The sequence below is a fragment of the Periophthalmus magnuspinnatus genome, chromosome 12 (assembly GCF_009829125.3).
Source record: "Periophthalmus magnuspinnatus isolate fPerMag1 chromosome 12, fPerMag1.2.pri, whole genome shotgun sequence".
NCBI lineage: Eukaryota > Metazoa > Chordata > Actinopteri > Gobiiformes > Gobiidae > Periophthalmus > Periophthalmus magnuspinnatus.
The window spans coordinates 3,892,956-3,911,901 of record NC_047137.1 but is presented as its reverse complement, the minus strand read 5'-3'; the positions used below and the strand labels follow the sequence as shown (position 1 = coordinate 3,911,901).

At 39.0% G+C, this 18,946-nt stretch overlaps 1 protein-coding gene across 3 annotated transcripts in view; it reads left to right on the top strand.

Annotated features, from left to right (window-relative positions):
* Window positions 1-18,946, top strand: part of strbp (spermatid perinuclear RNA binding protein) — an 87,228-nt gene that overhangs the window by 53,624 nt on the left and 14,658 nt on the right. For all 3 annotated transcript variants that reach the window (XM_055225728.1, XM_033976133.2, XM_033976132.2), the window contains exons 4-6: window positions 11,267-11,535; window positions 13,250-13,421; window positions 15,911-16,175. In XM_055225728.1, coding sequence (XP_055081703.1) covers window positions 11,267-11,535; window positions 13,250-13,421; window positions 15,911-16,175 — 706 coding nt within the window. The remainder of the gene's footprint in view (window positions 1-11,266; window positions 11,536-13,249; window positions 13,422-15,910; window positions 16,176-18,946) is intronic.

Sequence of the window (18,946 nt, the reverse complement as noted above, 5' to 3'; positions counted from 1 at the left end):
GCCACAAACATGTGGTCTTGTCTCCATGTCTCCATTTTGTTTTGTTTTGTTTTTTGTTTTTTTTCTGTGAGTGGAGTTGCCTCTCTACAGAGCTGATTGCGTCTGATTACTATAAAGGCCTTCTTGCATCTGAAAAAAATACATTTAAATGTAAAAAAATAAATAAATCTATGTACAGTATTGAATAAAAGTGTGTTTAAATAAAATAAAATACCAGTGTTTGGCTATTTGGGTACTATACTGTCCAGCCTCATGTTTGCACTGCGATCAGGGTTCCCATTCATTCTGGAAATGGAAAATGAGAAAAAAAGGCAAGATATCCTGGAAAATGTATATATTGTCCTTGAAAATGTCTTTGCTTTGCTGTATTATTGGATATGATCATTATAGAGAATCTTACTGCCAGCTATTAGAACAGCTGTTTGTTTTTTTTGGGTTTTTTTAAACGTCCTCTAAAATTAACCAGAATTGCAAGAAATTACTTCTTTAGTACAAAATGTTTGCTTGGCGGAACCTTGGTGCCACATATATGTAGTTTTTTTTCTGTGATATAAGTACAACATTAGACTCACAAGTATCACTCACATGTGGAGGATGAGTTGCTTGTTTATTGTAAGTCTATAGGATTGGGTTCACATGTGTCTAATTTGACTTCTGCCAGAACATATGTTAGGTTATCTACATAACAAAACCTAGTGTGTTGGCCTTGGTCTATAATAAATTTAGACATAGAGACTTACGACTTACACTTGAACTAAATCTTTATTATAAAAACTGTATAAAAAGGGGACAATCTGTTTGAAGACGCTGTGATTACATAACTAAAACCATTCTGGAAAGTCCTGGAAAATGATTTCAAGCAGCGTGTGGGAACCCTGTGCAGTGTACAGTATGTTGCCCTACATTCTGGTGTGGTGGTTTGTGCGCATGCTGCCTGTGTGTCAAATGTGGAAGATACCGAGAGAACAATAAAAGCGGATATCTGAGTGTGATGTGCTGTCCTGCCAAGAAGAGTGTGGCTAAATCACACCATGAATTTTTAATGCCTCCTCCTTAGCTTAGCCATGTGCACACTTCTCACTTGTGTCAGTTGTCCTAGCATTGCAGATCTCGTTTAAGTAGATTTGTGGGTTGTCAGTTCTCATGGGGGTTTCATCGCTAAAATCTTACCATGAACACCTCTTGATGGCATAGTCAGTTAAGATGTTTGTTGAGCCCCCACACAATTTGACTGAGAATATCTTCACCAGTGTTGTCATATTTTTCACAGCTGCAGAAAGTGGAATGATTAAACTCTGCTCCTGTTTCTGTCTCTCTCCTCCCACAAACCTTACCTTTGGTCTATATTCTTTGTCTGGTTTTGAGCTCACACCAGTTTTTGGTTTTATCCTCTTGTTTCCCTCATCGCTCAGTCTCTTTTCACAGTTTTTTTGCTGTTTGTAAACAACACAAATGACATGTCCATTCCAGCTATTCACACCTTCCTTTTCAATCAGCAAAATATAGTGTAGCCAGAAAAGGATCTATAATTTATATGGCATGCTGTGTTGATAAAACATTTAACGCCAAGTTTGCAAATGTTGCCAGTCTGTAACTTTTTTTTAAAGTACAGATGCGCGTTACAAAAATAAAATGAATTGAACTGAATTGAATAGATGGACCCTGGATTATCAACTACTGAATTTTAAACATTACAACTATCTACTGATTTATGTAGGATACAAATACAGAATTGCTTGTTTTTTTAGTTTTTTTTAATCGGGTGAAACATTTTTGCGTTTATAGATTTCCATTGAGTTCACAGTGCACATGTAGAAAAGACTAAATAACCTCAGCTTTTTTATTTTGCCATTCTCCAGACAAAATGGACAGTTTTCATCCTGTTTCTCTTCTGCAAAAACTGCCCGTGATCTCTAATGCATTAAGCAGCATACCCTAACCTAGTTAATGGCATAGCTCCCACCTGTGCTACCATAATTAAATGTAATTACAGAATTCAATAGAAAACATCACATCTCCACGATTGCCGACAAGTCCACTAAGAGTTTACAGTTTAATGACCCAAGTCTACATATTGACCTTTTTAATCCAAGAGCACTCGTGTTTGATTAAACCACTCCACTGTCATATACTGGAAACCCACAAGAATTGCTGCTCCTGCCGAGAACTGGCCTCTGCTCGAATTTATTGGGCTAAAATATGGTTCTAGTAGGGCTGATGTTGCCCCAGCGTGTGGCGTCCTTGGCTCAGGGTCACATAATTTACAGCAGATGGTCAGGGAGACGGACGGCATGGGATGAGCCCGAAAAAGATCCATGACCCACAGGGAAAGTCATGTTATCAAGTCCAGTAGCACCTTGAACTGCTTTTTACTTGAGGACATTTGGGTAAGGTTCTGTTATATTAAAGTGTACATTACATATTTTATTATTAAGATAGAGGTACTGCTTGTCAAGAAAGATTCAGGCTTTGTAACTAAGTGTATTAAATTAGTGGATAGTAAAAATTTAGTATAGTTAGTGTAGTCAAGTGGCAATTTATGAAGAATATTCTGTATTGTGTAAATTAAGTGAGCTTTGGTCCTTGTGGATGGTATCTTGGTAACATACTTTTTGTCCAAAGAGGAAGCTACATTCGAAAATTTGTTAAGATGTTTTGCAAAATGAAATATGTCTAACCTTATATTGTCCTAAAATAACATTAGTTTCTATAGTATTGTGCCGTGTGAGGCTTTAGCTCGCACATTAGCTGTAAATGCTGTGTAATGTGCTTATGTAACGCAGGGCCGACCGCTGCTTGGTTTCAGTGGAGCGTGAAATGTGGTGTAATTGGTGAATGTGCGGTCTGAAGCACCATACACCAAGGTGCGCTGCATTACATACAGGACTGGAGTGGACGGCTTGGTAACTGTAGAGAAGGAGCGGGTTATCTGAGATTTGTGGATGCTATATACAGTTTATGACATCAATATAACTTTGGTAAATTATGAGGATGTTTATGTTTTGTACTGTAGTTTTCAGTTTGCTGAAAGCTGCCTGAATTCAGCTGAGGTACAAACCTTTGGATCAAGGGCAACTCCCAGGACAAAAAATCTATAAGTTATTGCAAATGATATTGTTAGTCTTTCTGTCAGGATTGATCTTTCATAAGCAATTCTAACTGTTGACAGATGTTGCTACTGTTGTGGAGCTGAAAAGTCTTAGACCTAAAGATTAAGAGGAATAGTCTGCAAATCTAATCATGCAAGTAATTAGTTGTAGTCTAAAATAAAACAAGCAGCTACAGTAACAGTAGTGTGCTCAATTTGCTTCTATTTGTTCTACCACTTACAGAAACTGGAGTTGTGTTTTATCTAACTAGACTGTATTAAGCAGATTGTCTTTTGTTAACTTGTGAGTTAGGAAGGGATCGACTTTATTGATATCAAATACACAAAAATTACACACAAAAATTGGCATTAAACTAAACTAAACTAAACTAAATCTGGACTAAACCAAGACTAGAAGAGGACCAAACCATGTCAACATTTGGACTAAAGCTTGGACCAAAAAAAAGGACTATTTGGAATGTACCCTCAGTGCATTTTCTGATACCACCATCAACCATTTCCCCACTGTTTAGTAGGAATGCGTCTGCCAAAGTGAATGAGAAAATGCAGTGTAAATGTCTCTTTTCTGTGCAGCTGTGCCCGGGTGCCACCTTTCTAAATGACTTCGATGTTATCTGAGCCCACACTGGCCTCGGGGTTCGATTGCTGTCAGTGGGGCTTCCTTAACTACTGTGATTTACATGGTGATCAGGGCCGCCTGGCAGTAACAGCCCAACGGTCGAGTAGAGCCACGTTACGCACACACATGGACACACACGCACATACACGCTGCTTTATGGCTGCAGAAGCTCCTATTAGCAACGCTTCATAAAGTCCATGAATGTTGCTCTGTTAAGCACAGTTCTGCGCGGGCACACTGGTATACAGATATACACAGCACTGTACAAATGCTGCTTGGCACGCCGCGACTGAGAGCTAAGTCACTGTAACATGACTGGTCTCTCATTCTCTGTGTAAGTGTAAAATTGAAGCTTTTCACTGAAATAAATTATGGCTAGGAGGGTTGGATTTAACGGCAGAAGAAAATTGAGAATACCGAAAATACAAAAACTCACGAATCTTAAGTCTTTGCTGAGAAATGGCTCTAGCATTGGTGAGGATTTAGTTCCTTTATAATTAGGCCTGAGCAATGAATACATTTTCTGATCGAAAAAAAAATATATATAACCACTTCATATTGTTAATTATTTGTACTAGTAAGGTCAATCCACTGTCAGTTAAAGCATTTTGTTAAGAGCAGAGGGAGGAAGAAATCTGACCATTTGATTTGATTTAGGTTGTGTTAAAATCAAATATATCAACCATTTACTCATTACTAAGGTGCCCTAAATAATGAAAATCCCTGAACTACTGACAATACAAGTGGAAGAGATAACCCCAGTGTCAGAGATAATTATTGTAAAATGAATTAGAAGTGAGTGCTTGTCCTTGGTGCTTCTATTCAGTGCACATCTTTGTGCTTTGTTTGCCAAGCTGCTGGAGACTCAGAGAAATCCCAGTCGGACCCGGGCGACTAAACTGCCAAATGTTTGTGGCACACTCTACATACTGAGCTACACAGGGCTATTGTGCAGTAATTGTACTTCATTCTGTTAATGGCTTTATCTCACCCACTTTGTGAAATGTCATTGGTTCAATTAGTATAGTGTGGGTGTGTGTGTGTCTGTGTGTGTGCGTACGTGTGTGTGTGTCTGTGTGAGAGAGAGAGGGCAGGTAGGCCTTGGACTAAGAGATTTATAATGGTACATGCACCATCTCATACACTGGAAAGGTTTTGAGCCTCTGTGTTTCCATAGATATGACCAATAAAATGGAAGTGTGCACCGGCAGATAAGCAGCTCCACCTTGCAGCTTGTTGAATACAGCAATCTTTTGTTGAGCAATGCCATGCGCCTCAAGCCCTGCGTCTATGATGATCTGAAAAGATCAAATTGCATCCGATTTGAACTATTTTTATTGAACGGGTCCAGTTGGATTATTCTCTATATCAGGGGTCTCTAATCTGTAGCTCGGGAGCTACCAGTAGCTCTCCACCCCCGTCCAAGTAGCTTGCTAAGGGTTTCTGAAGTATATGTATTGTGCTGAATAGTTAAGATCTAACTGCACCCTATCTAACTCTACATCCAACTGTACATCTAACTGTACCCCATCTAACTGTACATCTAACTGTACATCTAACTGTACATCTAACTGTACCCCATCTAACTGTACATCTAACTGTACATCTAACTGTACATCTAACTGTACATCTAACTGTACACCATCACCAGCTTGCTTATGCTCAATTTCTTATGACTGTTAAAATTAGTAGCTCTCCTGCAGTTCATTTTGTAAAGGTAGCACACCGGAGGAAAAATGTCTGGAGACCCCTATCTATATTAAACCCACTATATTTTAAAAAGTAAGCAAGACTTCAAATGTTTACACCATGGAATGCTTATTAAGTTATTTGAGACAGATATTAGAGTTGTCGGAAAAATCAATACGCACTACCAGACAAACTAATATAATATCATATATTTGCATTATGGATATTTTTATTGCAGCTGATGTCATCAACACCCCTTGGGGGTGTGAAGTTAACTGTAGGCACTACTCTGTCTGAAGATTTGTTCAACTTTGATGTGAGCTTCATTTTAACACCCATATTGACCTGCTCCTGAAAATGAGTTTAAATCCATCTTGTATTTTCCTTAAGGTTTAAGATTGTCTGAAAACTCAGCTAATGTGTGCATTGTGTTACCATAGTGACTGCTGAACATTCTCCAATAGAAATACATGTAGAACATGTATTGCATGATGTCATTGCAAAGTATCAATTGGTCAAGGTTTATTGCGCTAACCAGCAGCCCTCCAGTTAGTTAGAAGATAATTTGTCATAATGTTATTCCTGACAGTATTTGTTATCGGTTTTGTCGTTAAGTTAATCTTTTTATATTCCAAAACTTAAGCCAGAAAGAACATCCAAACATAACTCAGGTGACTAGAATTGAGCAAGACACGACCGTCAAAATATTAAACAGAAAAATAAGGCGTATCAAAGTTGCACACAGTTGACACTTGTTTTATTAAAGTCACATACATTATGAGTAATAAAGTCTAGGATTGCTGTAGAGGAGACTGCTGCTTCCCACATGCTGATAAATTAACTTTAAATAATGCATTGTGACAAGCCCTATTGTGTATTAATTACATGATGCACAGTATTTATGTTATTAATTATGCAGCTGCCCCTTAGAATTAATACCGCCTTTATTGCAGGCAAGTGTTAGACATAAATAAAAGAACAGATCATAATGCAATTTGAATGTAATTATGCGGCGCTAAGGGTTAGTATGTGTTCCCTGTAGGGCTTCGTGATCCTGGACGGCATGTCAATTACTAAAGGGGAGCAGAGAGAATAATTTATGATGTTCATTGAAGATCTACACACATAGAAAGACACTGGGGGCCACGTTTATAGCATTCAGTTTAGCCTTCGTAGTAGAATGTGGTTGATATAAGGAAGTCCATCCATATGTGGCCCATATATTTTTCTCTTTTAGTCTTAGTTTTATGTTTTTATGCCATTTATTTTTTTCTCATTTTGATGAAATACCAGTTTAATGACAGTAATGGTATACTAAGACCAGTGTGACTAACAAATTGTGTTTGAACAAAGCGTTTACATTGGCAGTGCATGTATTTTTGCCTTGATAGAAAGGTTTGTCTAACATTTAATGATAGGTTTGTCTAATCAAAGCCTTAATGACATTTTATAGTGTCCAACAGAAAAGATTAATTTTTTTTTTTTTTTAGTTCTTTGTAGACAAATTAAGGAGCATAACCAGATTTCAAACCATGTCTTGTCCTTAGCTCTCAAACACTCATTGGCACATCACTAGTATTCACACACATTCATTTTCAGACAATAAAATGAAGCAGAGTGGACAAAGAGTAATCATGAGGGACAAAATTATTGTAAAATTATAATAATTGCATATAGTGTAGTATTTGCACACTAACCATTTAATTAATTAATTCTACTAACTCAGCAGTCTATGTAGTAACACCTAACATATGCCATGTTACTTTTGAACACTGAAACATATTCAAGCCAGTAGTTATTACTTACTATGCACCTATTGAATCACTATAACTGTACTAAATGACTGACAAACAAACATTTTGTAAAATCATTTTGGGTCCATTTTTGCCTTTGAGCAATGATCTCCATCTTTCAGGGACAGGACCTCCTCTCTCCACAATGTCTTGCTGATGTGGTAATGTCATGCAGTAGTCCTCATATTGTTCATCCAGATCCATTTTGTCTTTTAACTGGAGGCCATCCACTGCCTCACACAGAGGCACAAAGTTAAAATGGTTCCACAAAGACAGGTTTGCTACACGTTTTGGTCATTTGCATCAGAAAAGTCCACTTTTGAAGGTAATCCTGTGCACACTGATAAAAGCCTGCTAGATCAGCCTTTATTTTTGTTGCTTCCTTTGCTGGGAACTTTTGTAGCGTGGTACTTGTCTCCATCCCAAAAAAGGAATCTGAATGACATCGCTGCAGCTTGCTCTTCGGACTTGCCATGATGCCATACAAATCACAAACTCTGCCCTCCTCTCTTTCAAGCATAAGAACAACCACAACTTCAGGAAACACCTGAGTGTATTGTTGAGAAATGACAGGAAAACCTGCAGTGCAAGAGGCTGTCCTTCACCATTCTTGTCCTTTTTAAAGAGCTGTCACAGAGACTTTGGACACTGATCTTCTCCCAGGGACAAAAAGTAGCTCCTGATTGCAGTCCAACATTTATGATGTCGTCCTACTGTTGGTCACAAGCTTAGCCACATGTACTGGGCACCTGTCTCTCATCCAAATATAATCATCTTCTACAACAGCAAAGACGGGTTTCATTTTTTCAGTTGTTTTGACAGATGTGGCTGAATATTTTGTTCACCACTGGCCTGTATATCAGTGTCCAGTTTGTCTCCTGCTTGTTTTGCTGTATTATACACAATGTGGGCCATGCAATTAGCCTTAACTATGGAGCTGTTATTAACTTTAAGTGTCTGGGGAAAAAAAAGAAGTTATTTTTCCCATAAATTATTCTTTCATTGTCAGCACAAAAGGCAGAAATCATGTCCAGGCTAAGGCCATGTTCGTTTATCTTATGTGTTATGTTTATGTATAGTATTTCCTGATTTGTCATTGTCTTCATAAAAATCAAGGATTTTGCTTTTCACACCTAATTCTGGTGTCCACGGAGAGACAGAGGTCATTTTTATACAGAGATGGTTGGAGGTATTTGAGTCTACAGAGAAATATGGTTAGGGTAGACTTTTGCCTGGTGTTGAACCCATAATAAGAGGTGCTTTTAGGTCTTTTAGACACATTTCAACAGACGCAGGTGCCTGGACATCTGTGACGTGTGGTCATACAAAAGCTTTGTGGGTTTTTTTGCTATTTCAGAGTCTGGAAAAATAACTCATGCAAGTCTCATCCCACAGTCTGTACTTAGACTGCAGGAATGTGAATGGTGTACTGTGTGGTACACCACAGTTAATTCGGTTGCTGTTACCTATGTGATTGTGAATCTTTGCACTTTTGAAAAAAGTCATTCATAGACCTGGATGTTTTTTCTTTTAAGATTCACTATTCATGTGTCTCTTCATGTCATATTCCCACTATTAGCAACTGAAAATTTGCTTTGGCATAAGTCACAGTAGACAAACTGAGCAGCTCAATTTTTGGTGTATTTTCCATGTTCCTTTCCATAATTCTTTTGTTTGTTGCATTGGCTTTTGCAGCAATATGTGAGAGGGGGAGTGCCGCGGGGACAGGGGCCGCGTGGGTCACTTAGCATCATTAGCATACGTAACTTGCTGATGCAGCTGCCAATCAAGCATAACAATGTCTGCACCTCACATGATGGTGCCTTTTAATTGGTCATTGTAGTGCGCTGCAAGAAGAGAAGGGGAAGAGTGGAGAGCAGGATCAAATTTTTGCTACTGACATTAAAATGCGGGACACAGGCCTAATTTGCATGATGCAGGAATCAAATTGAAAATGTTATGCAGTCCCGTAAAAAAGCAAGACATCTGGTCACTGTAGTCATGCCTCTTTTTACTGGATTTGTAATTGATGTTATAATTCTAAGATGCAAACAGCATGCAATTGCATGGCAAATATTGTAGATCACCTAGTTTTATAATGTTTTTCTACATTCTACACTTCAGTTCTAATACTTGAACTTTGAGTATAATTTCTAATACGTTATTATCAGTATTGGCATATCGCCTACCCTTACAACAAAGTTTGACTCTCACTGAGCCAGCAGATGTCCCAGGCCCATCTGTGGGGCATTAATTGCAGATTGCATGTTGAAGAGACCTGGGCTACACCTGCTCCTCCGCCTCTTCTCATCTCTCTCCGTTCTCCCTAATACCACTAAAAGACTCTTCTCTTCCAGTCCTCATCTGTGTCCTTTTATCCTCCACTTCCTTGGTTCCCTTTTTACCCTCCTCCGGGCTGTAGCCTCATTTGATGTAGCCCACCTGAGATCCAGTTCCCTAGTTTTTCTCTCCACGCTAGAGTAAGAGGGAGAATTGGAGAAAGCAGTGGACATGTATTCCCAGAGTTGGAGTGTTGGGCAGAATTAGGGCAGGTGGATTAGATGAAAGGATGAGAGCAAAGAGGCTGCGTGCACTGTGCACATGTGTCTGTCCATGCATGTGTGTGGGTCAGCGCTGCTAAATGGAATCTGCCAGTTAAAAATTGATTCCTTTCCATTTAAGAGACATGCCCCCTTCTCAAGGATGCACACTGAAAGCTTTTTTGTAGATACGCTACATCAAGCAGTTGACAGGAGATGTCTCTAATGTTTTTATACACCAAAAGAATCTGTTTATGCTCTGCTGGATTATATTTGTCATCAAAAGGTTCAAAAATGCAAGAACAAAAATCCAAATATGTCTAAATACTTGTCACAGCGCCTTTCTTAAACCAAAATTGTTTGTTTTGGCAGCAGCAAATCTGTGTTTTTGATCTATTTTGGAGCTTAAACCAAATAGTGACAGTGTTTCCTCTTGGTTAAAAGAAATAATTAGATGTTACGTATTTCATAATTTAAAAATGCTCGATGCATATTTTAAAAGTAAACAAACTCATATCACCCTTGTGTCACATCTTTCCTACCTACATGTCAGTTCATATCTGATGGAATATGCTAATGATGAACATAGCGTAGAAACACACAAATATTCATGCACAGCCTTTGATAGTAAAATTTTGAAAATGCCAGTGACTGTTCCGACTGGTGTTTTTAGATATCAAAGAAGGCTGAATGGTAAATCCTTGAGTTATACTGAAATCCAACCCCGATAAATTGCATCTGCATTTGCCAGATCAAAATCAATCTACTGGCTCTGTAAGGCCACTTTGAAACTTTCCTCTTTGTTTCTCAAAACTCAATTTATACTAATAAATAATCATATCTAAAAACGTGTGCTGTACAATCTCATAAAAAACAAATAATGGTCAATATGAATGTGTATCTGGATAGGAAATGGTAGTAATCTGATATATAGGGCCAATTAGAGGTATGGTATATCCTAAAAGTGGAAAATGGGGCTGGGCCATATCTTACCACTTATGATATATTGTTTGTTTTAGGAGAAATATGAAATTTGAAATATTGTAATAATACATGTACTGCAGTTGGTTCTCCTCTTTGTTTTGCCTAGAGAAGTTTAAACACTAACAATGGAAGCCATGCAAATACCCAAAGCACTATCAATAATAGGGAAAAGAAATGAGGAACCTATAACTAACTAAATTAGTACAAATATTGTAAATGCCACTGTTAAATTTGTCTGGCATCATTGTATCATCAATGATATCGTTATCGCACATTTTCTCTTTTATACCATAATAAAAAGTTTAGGCCATATTACCCTCACATAGTGGGAAATGTCACACAAGTGAAAATTATAGCTGCTTCTTGCTTTGTACATATGGCAATGACTACTGACAAATATCAAACGTCTTTTTTCCTTTTAGGGTCAATTAAGTATACATCTTGTCTGCCTAGATTATATTTAGAGCCTAATATTTATGATTTCCAATCAAACATAAACTAATGTGTAAACATAATTGTATTGTCTTTGCAGAGGTCCTTTCGTTCCTTCAGTAACGATGACCGCCACGTCATGGCCAAGCACTCAACCATCTACCCCTCATCTGCTGAGCTGGAGGCCGTGCAGACACTAGTGTCCACGGTGGAGTGTGCCCTTAAGCATGTTTCTGATTGGTTGGACCAGAGCAGCGGAGAAGTGTACACCCAGGTGGACAGCCAACCAGCAGAAAGCACAGAGCAGGAGGAGGCGGAGCCAAGTGAAGAGGCGGGAGATGAGGCTGAGCAACCTGGTGAAGGATACAGGTCTGTGTATACTGTCATTGTGACGAGCAGATCACTAGGTCAGTTCAGATTTGCGGAGAGGTAACCCTGCTCTGAGTATTTGAATATATGCAAGTTTAATGCCACACTGTGGAACCTTCCAGGCAAAGAAAGGCATTTGCCTGTACCATCACAGGAAAATTGCTGTAAAGTGGTCCCTCGTTTATCGTGAGGGTTATGTTCCAAAAATAATCTGCAATAAATGAAATCCGCGAAGTAGAAATCTTTATTTTTTACAATTATTATATATGTTTTAAGGCTGTAAACCCCTCACCACAAACTTCATACACTTTTCTTAGACAGGCATTAACATTTTCTCACATTTCTCTCTTGTTTAAATACTCTGAAGGTTCAAACCTTTGTAGATTTAAAAAAATAAGCACAGTTTTATAGAGCGAAACCAAATACTATACTGTACTGTAAAAAAATGACAGCTTTTGTAACAGATTTAATTTTAATGATCAACCTACAAGGTTGGACACATAAGAAGAAGAAGAAATGATTAATAGTGACGTGTATTTCACAGTTCCTCTGACTGCACCTCTCGGTCCGGGCGCCCCTCCACTGCAATGTCTCGTAATGTTCTTTTTCCTACAGTCACTGATCCACAAAGCTAAAGCAGACTCCATCCCTATGATGGTTACAACACTTTTTGCATCCTTGTTAAAACTTATTGCTGCTGTCGTTATTTTCCTCCTTCTTTATGTCTTGTTTACATGCAAAGTCTCTCGCGTCTTTGCCGCACTGTGTTTCTGCGGCACGTTTTCAAGTGTCAGAACAGCACAAATCTGGCGTTGACGCTGTGCGTTTTGAGCATTCTGGCGTCAGAAGCTCTGTTCGTCTGTCCGTCCAAAAGTTGAAAAAGCTGAACTATTGGCCTTTTGACACACAGCATCAACCAATCAGAGACTCCAGAGAACAAGTAGAAAGACATCAGCCACAAACTAGTGGCAACTTAATCATGCCGGGCCCACCGACTCACAGACTCAGGCACTGGGTGTTATGTAATAAATACGCTAAAGCCACTCTCTCAACCTGGTCTGCACCGTTGACAAAGACACAGGGAAAACAAGACATCCAAAGACACTTGCAGACCGCAATGGACACTCTGGACACGCGTCAAGATGACCTGCGTCCAGAGCGTCCACGATGCACATCGGAGGCATTTGTCCTCAAATGCAAAGGCGTCCACCAGAGGCATCCAAGGTGTTCTTGACACCCTGTTGTTTCAGAGTCACACTGCTAGCATCGAACATTTATGTAAATTTGACTGAACGCATTCTGTACTGTACATGAGACACAGCATGTCCATTAGCCAATCAGAACGCAGAACACAATTTGCGTTCATACACTGTAAAAAAAAAAGCATGCAAAATTGTACAAAAAAAATTAGCAAAACAATGAGACCGCGAAAAGTGAACCATGATATAGCAAGGGACCACTGTATTTTAGTCCAGCAATGTATGCTTTAAATATACATAGATATTAGCAATACAATATAACCCATTCTGGCAACTTGGTTTTGAATTGAAAAGGTTATAAAAATAACTTAAATAATGATAACTTCATATTTGTAAGAGTAGAAGTCAGATCACCATGTTCTCCCGGAGGTGTGAAGAAACCAGCCTTGGTGGGTAATAGCAGCTATAAAAGTTGTTAAAGTTCCTTGTTTTGTCTGTGTGTGTGTTATCTGCAGGGAGCCCAGTGGTGGCGGAGGCGTGCTGTGTGGTGTGATGAGGATCGGCCTGGTGGCTAAAGGCCTGCTGATCAAAGGAGACATGGAGCTGGAGCTAGTCCTGATGTGCCGGGACAAACCCACACAGACTCTGCTGGACACTGTCTGTCACAGTTTACCCGCTCAGATACAGGTTAGACACACCTGATTCTCATACACAGAACTCAGGGCATGCATAGCAGGCTGCAGCTAGTGCTAATGTTTAACTCATAGTTGTCACTTACCTAACCATAACCTAAAACCTAACCTTAACCTATTTATCCCAGACCAGATTTTTTCCCATATGGGAGGCAGGCATGTCTTCATATTGTGAGCGTGTGTACAAATTTTAGTTGCAACAATATGATATATACCCACCCACCACATCTGAAGTGAGACTAAAATTGAAGCCTGGAAAAGACTAGGACTAAACCAGAATTAGAACACGTCCAAACTAATCTGGCCTTAAACCAGGTTCAAACCAGGACAAGTGTGAATGCAGCCTTGTGTCTTTATGAGGCCATTGAAAAAAAAAATTAAATACATTATAACAAGGGCTGAGCAAGTAGGCATATCAATTAATATGCAACATACAGGTATTGCGGCTAGATGTAGATGAAATTATCAATAAGTATTGTTTGAAATGAATGGACATCCCTACACACCTACTTTACTACACGTACAGAAGACTACTAGCTCCAGAAGAAATATACTTTCTGACATTTCCATTTCCACCTTTTATCAGTTCTTTCCTTACTATGTATTTTAATTCATAACAATTCAATTAGAAGGTACAATGATAGAAGTGTAAAGCTAGATATTGATAGTGTTTGCATAAGGAGATGAGGGCCAGTAGTAATATCATTAAGTGGGTTCTTGGGAACTGTTCTATTATGGATGAGTCATGTGTGATTACTGCTCTCGACACCGCATCAGTGTAGAGTTTCTTTATTAACAAGTCACGGCATTAAGTGAATCTGTCATTTCTACACACACACACACACACACACACACCCCCCCCCCACACACACACACACACACATTGAACACATGTACAGTGCACACAGAGAGAATAGAGGGAAAATATATGCTATTTAGGCAGTGGCAGACCATAGCCTCAGGAGCTGGGCCAGCAGCCCATATTTACAGATGCAACAATCCGTAGGCCTATAGATGCGAAAGCGACCATATCTCAGCCTCTCAGCCTGTGTGCTCACCTGCAGAGGTGTTCTGGAGGAGGCAGGGTTTGATCTGATTCTCCACAATATTTAGTACTTTTGTTCACTATACCGACTACATTGCTGCTTAAATGCATAAATGGCCTATTACAATGCATCAGCTGGTTGATACGATCACACAAGTTCACACGCCAAATCAGTACAGGCACCCACATCACCATCAACAACTGGACACAACTATAATGGACACATTTTAACTTTATGTTTTCTCATTAAGCTATAAGTTACTGCAGATAGACCGTGTGATAACACCAGCATCTCACTCAGTCAAGTTCTTTCACTTATACATGCTGCCAGTGCCAGTGCCATGCTGGTGTCTACCTGTCAGTCAATTGCAAAGGGACAGTCTGATTGGTCAGTTTTAACACTAGGGCCAGCAGCTTGCAGACAGAAGGTCAGAGAAGGTCTTGCTGGCCCTGATTGCACACCACTATAGGCTAATACTTATTATGGTTTATAAAGCATAGTTAATACATGTACAATTTTTGTTCAAAGCTTTACATCATTAGTAACTCTGCATTTATAAGTCTCTCACAACTGAATTAAAGCAATGTACAAGAAATGTTTGACAAAAAAAACAAACATACAACTTAAAGACCCCTCAAAAATGTTTCTAACTCTACTTGCTAGACAGTAACTTTTGGTCTGGGGTTTGTAATATATAACGATGTTGGCATAATCTCAATAACTTGTTTTAAATTCATTCTTAGCATGGATAATTTTGAAAGAACATCCAATATAAAAACATAAACGCCAAATCAGTATACAGACACACATGATTTTCCTTGAACCTCGGAATAAACATCTGGTATTCATCTCAAAAATTTACTTCATCTTTGATTTTGTAATTACTCATGGTGCTAAGTGGTGCACAGTGCTGGACTACAGCCTTGTGTTTGGTCTGGAGTGTGGTGGGTGTAAGTAATATCTTCCATCTCAAGTCAGTGGCCACAGTCTGATTTTGAAGAATGAATGTAGACTCTCCTCAATGCTCACTGCTCACTTAGAAAGCATCACAAATATTCTAACAGTTAAGTTTCTTTATAGGCCTTTATAGGGATGTTAGCATTTCTCATTTGAACCTGACTGATATTGCCTAAAGTAATATGCGCTGAAATAGGACTAGTATAGTTTCCTCGCTACAAACATTTAACAAATCCAACCCCTAATAAAAGCTGTGACATATAATCAGAGTTTTATGGTGGTGAATGTTGGACTGCTTATTTATGGGGCAAGAATGTTAATTGATTGACATTTAAAAAATCATGTGACCCAGCCAGAATGCAGAATTATATACACCTATTCACAATAACGTATGCATAGAGGTTGCAACACGGGGTTGATCTTTGCTGTGTCCTGTCCTTGTCCCTTGACCATCCACTGCTGTCCGTTTGACACACTGCAGAAGCTGACAGAAGAGAAATATGAGGTCATAAGCTGTTTGCCCGAGGCCGCCATCTTGGTACAAACAACGACAGATCCCAAACTCAATCTGAAGATCACGCTCACCTCGCCTGCCATGAGAGACGACCTGGATGATGAAGAGCTAGAGGAGGAAGAGGAGGAGGTGGAGGAGGAGGAAGAGGAAGAAGAGGTAGAAGAAGGAGTGAGGGAGGAAGAGGAGGCCGTGCAGGAGGAAGAGGAGCAGCCGGACATGAACAATGGTCTAGGTAGGGACGCTCACCTTTATGAACTATTTTGGATTAGTCACTGGACACATATATATTATTTCTCAACACCATACATTAAAGGTGCACTATGTAACTTTTCTGGAGGAAGCATCCACTACTTGCTTGTCTCCATGGAGATGTTATTGCTTTGCCTGGAATGTTACACTGTATGGCATTGAATGTATCTACATTTATTAAATTACAGGTGTTTTTTATTGGTCAACAATACCTTAAAAAAAGTGTATTACTGGGCGGGGTTGCCTCGTCACAGATCTGATGTTAGCCCTGGTGGCATCAACTGCTTGTCTCCATGGGGATAAAAAGCCTTACTGTGAAACTTTCCATGCAACCAGGAATGTAACATAATGTGCCTTTAATTGTGCTAAACTATTTTTTAATGATTAAGGTTAAACTGTTTTATAATAGCCTATTAATCAAGCCCATGTAGCGGGAGAACTTTTAGAAATACAGCAAAGTAGATTCTCTTTGTTAATTTTGCATAGCTTTGTTAGAAATATGTCTTTGTTGTTAAGCTTGTGTTTGATTGGTCAGTTACTGCCATGTGATCGTATAACAAGAAGCAGTTAGGTGGGGACTCTTTTCTTCTAATAACCTCAGATAACATTCTCATAACTAGTGTTGCCTCCAACCTCCTGTCCCTACTGGTTGGCCTTGTGATAATTGGTCTTTGTTGATGCTAAGGAGAAGTGTGGCTAGCAGGCAGGCCTAACCAATAACCAATAACCAAACAGTAACCAGCTGCCCATCCATCCTGCAGCCCCTTCCCCACATAGAGACTCAGGGCTCAAACTGCAATGAGCAATAGCATGAAGGTTAGCTGTACATCACGCCAAGTGCCTCACTGAGATGAGGATGACTGCTCATATATTCCCCGACCCATCAGAGACATGCACAGCCCCAAGCAGGAGAAATTCACACAGCTATATTTTGTAAGTGACGAATAAAGATAGCAGTCACACTGCGGTACCCATCTAATTGCTCAGAATTCATTAGCCCAGGAGGAGATGGAGAGGTACTTTGTCTCGGGTAGTTAAGTCTCAGGAAGGAAGCCATATTATCTTAAAACACTCCGATTGACACAAATACAACAAGTGTGTTTTATGAGGTTGTTGTGTTCATTATAAATAATCCTCAAAAATATTGTCTGGTATTTCATGGAAGCAGCAGCACTAAATTAAACACCTGGAAAATCAATGCATGTCATCTTGTTTATGAGAGTCCTTCAAATCAAAAGCTGTCGTGAATCTTTATTTCTTGTCGATATGCTGCCATCCCCACCAGTTAAACACTTTCCATGTCTAAGTAAGTTATATTGTAATCCATATTTAAATGGAGTTTACCCACAGGAATAAAATGTTGATGAATTGGAAACTGTGGTTGATATTAGTTAAGAAAGTCTAGTTTGATTGCTGAATATCCTAACCACTCTTTAAGCTCAAATGGAATCCGAATGTACTTTAAAGGTGCCACTATCTGCCTATACCCATGGAGATGGCATTGCTTTGCCTGAAATATTCCACAGTATGGTATTAAACGTCTACAAGGAGACACCACCAGGCCAGGTTACATGTCAGCTCTGTGGAGAGGTGACCCTGCTGACAATAAGAATTCATGTCTATTTGTTACAATAAAAATACCTGAAGATAGATCAGTTTAATGCCATATTGTGGAACATTCCAAGCAAATAAACATATCCATGGTGACAAGCACCCTACACAAGAAAAGTTAAGTACTTTTCACAACAGAGTAAAAGACTTATCATGGACTTGTTAGGTTGTATATATGAATATAGGTATTTAAGATGTTTACAAGTCAATACATGAATCACAGCTGAAATATTCTAGTCTAATATGCAAACCTGACCAAACTAGACCATTACTAGACTTGACTGCTGCTCTCAAAGAAACACACAGCACTGCGGCAGCACATTAGGAGAGACTTGATAGCAGGGATTTTTCTGATGAGCCCAAATGATAAGATGCTATCTGCAACACAAAGTAGATAATGATAAAAGACCCGCAGAGTGAGAGAGTGGCCACTGACGCCAGGGAGAGGGGTGATGTGAAGACTGTAATAACCCACTATAGCAGCAGAGTGGTCCCACACAGTTGGGATCCTCTATAGACCTCAAGATTTACTGTCACCTAGAAACATGCATTATAATGGTGAATGCACTGCGGCAATAGCTAGAGGAGTTCAAGGATAATGGGAGATGTAGGTTCCTGCTGTGGAATCATGATAGGCACTTTTATTTATTTATGTATTTATTTATTTATTTGACCAGTATTTGCTATATACTGCACACTTTTTACTGTGATTTTAAATGCTGATAATATAAAAAATAAATACATAAATTTACATTATTTACATTGTTATTAAAAAGTTATAAAAGTTAAAAAAAAGCCACATAAATGCAGATTGCTGGATGAAACTTATAACAGCATTTTGAAAGAGTACACATGTATAGACAATGCACAGGTATACGCAATAATGTATGTCAACAATTACTAGCATGAGACTAAGACACATATGCATTGGAAGGCACCACAAAAGCAGCGCACACAAATTACTTTATAAACTATGGTCACAATACTATTTTCAAGTAACCATGAGATATTTCATTTATTTTTGAGTTGATTTTGCTAACCAGAAATGGATATCTTTGTTTCACATCAGCTTGAGAATCAGCTTTTCTTTAGCTTGCTGAATGTCTAGACTATTCTTTTGAGAACCACCACGTAACCACACAC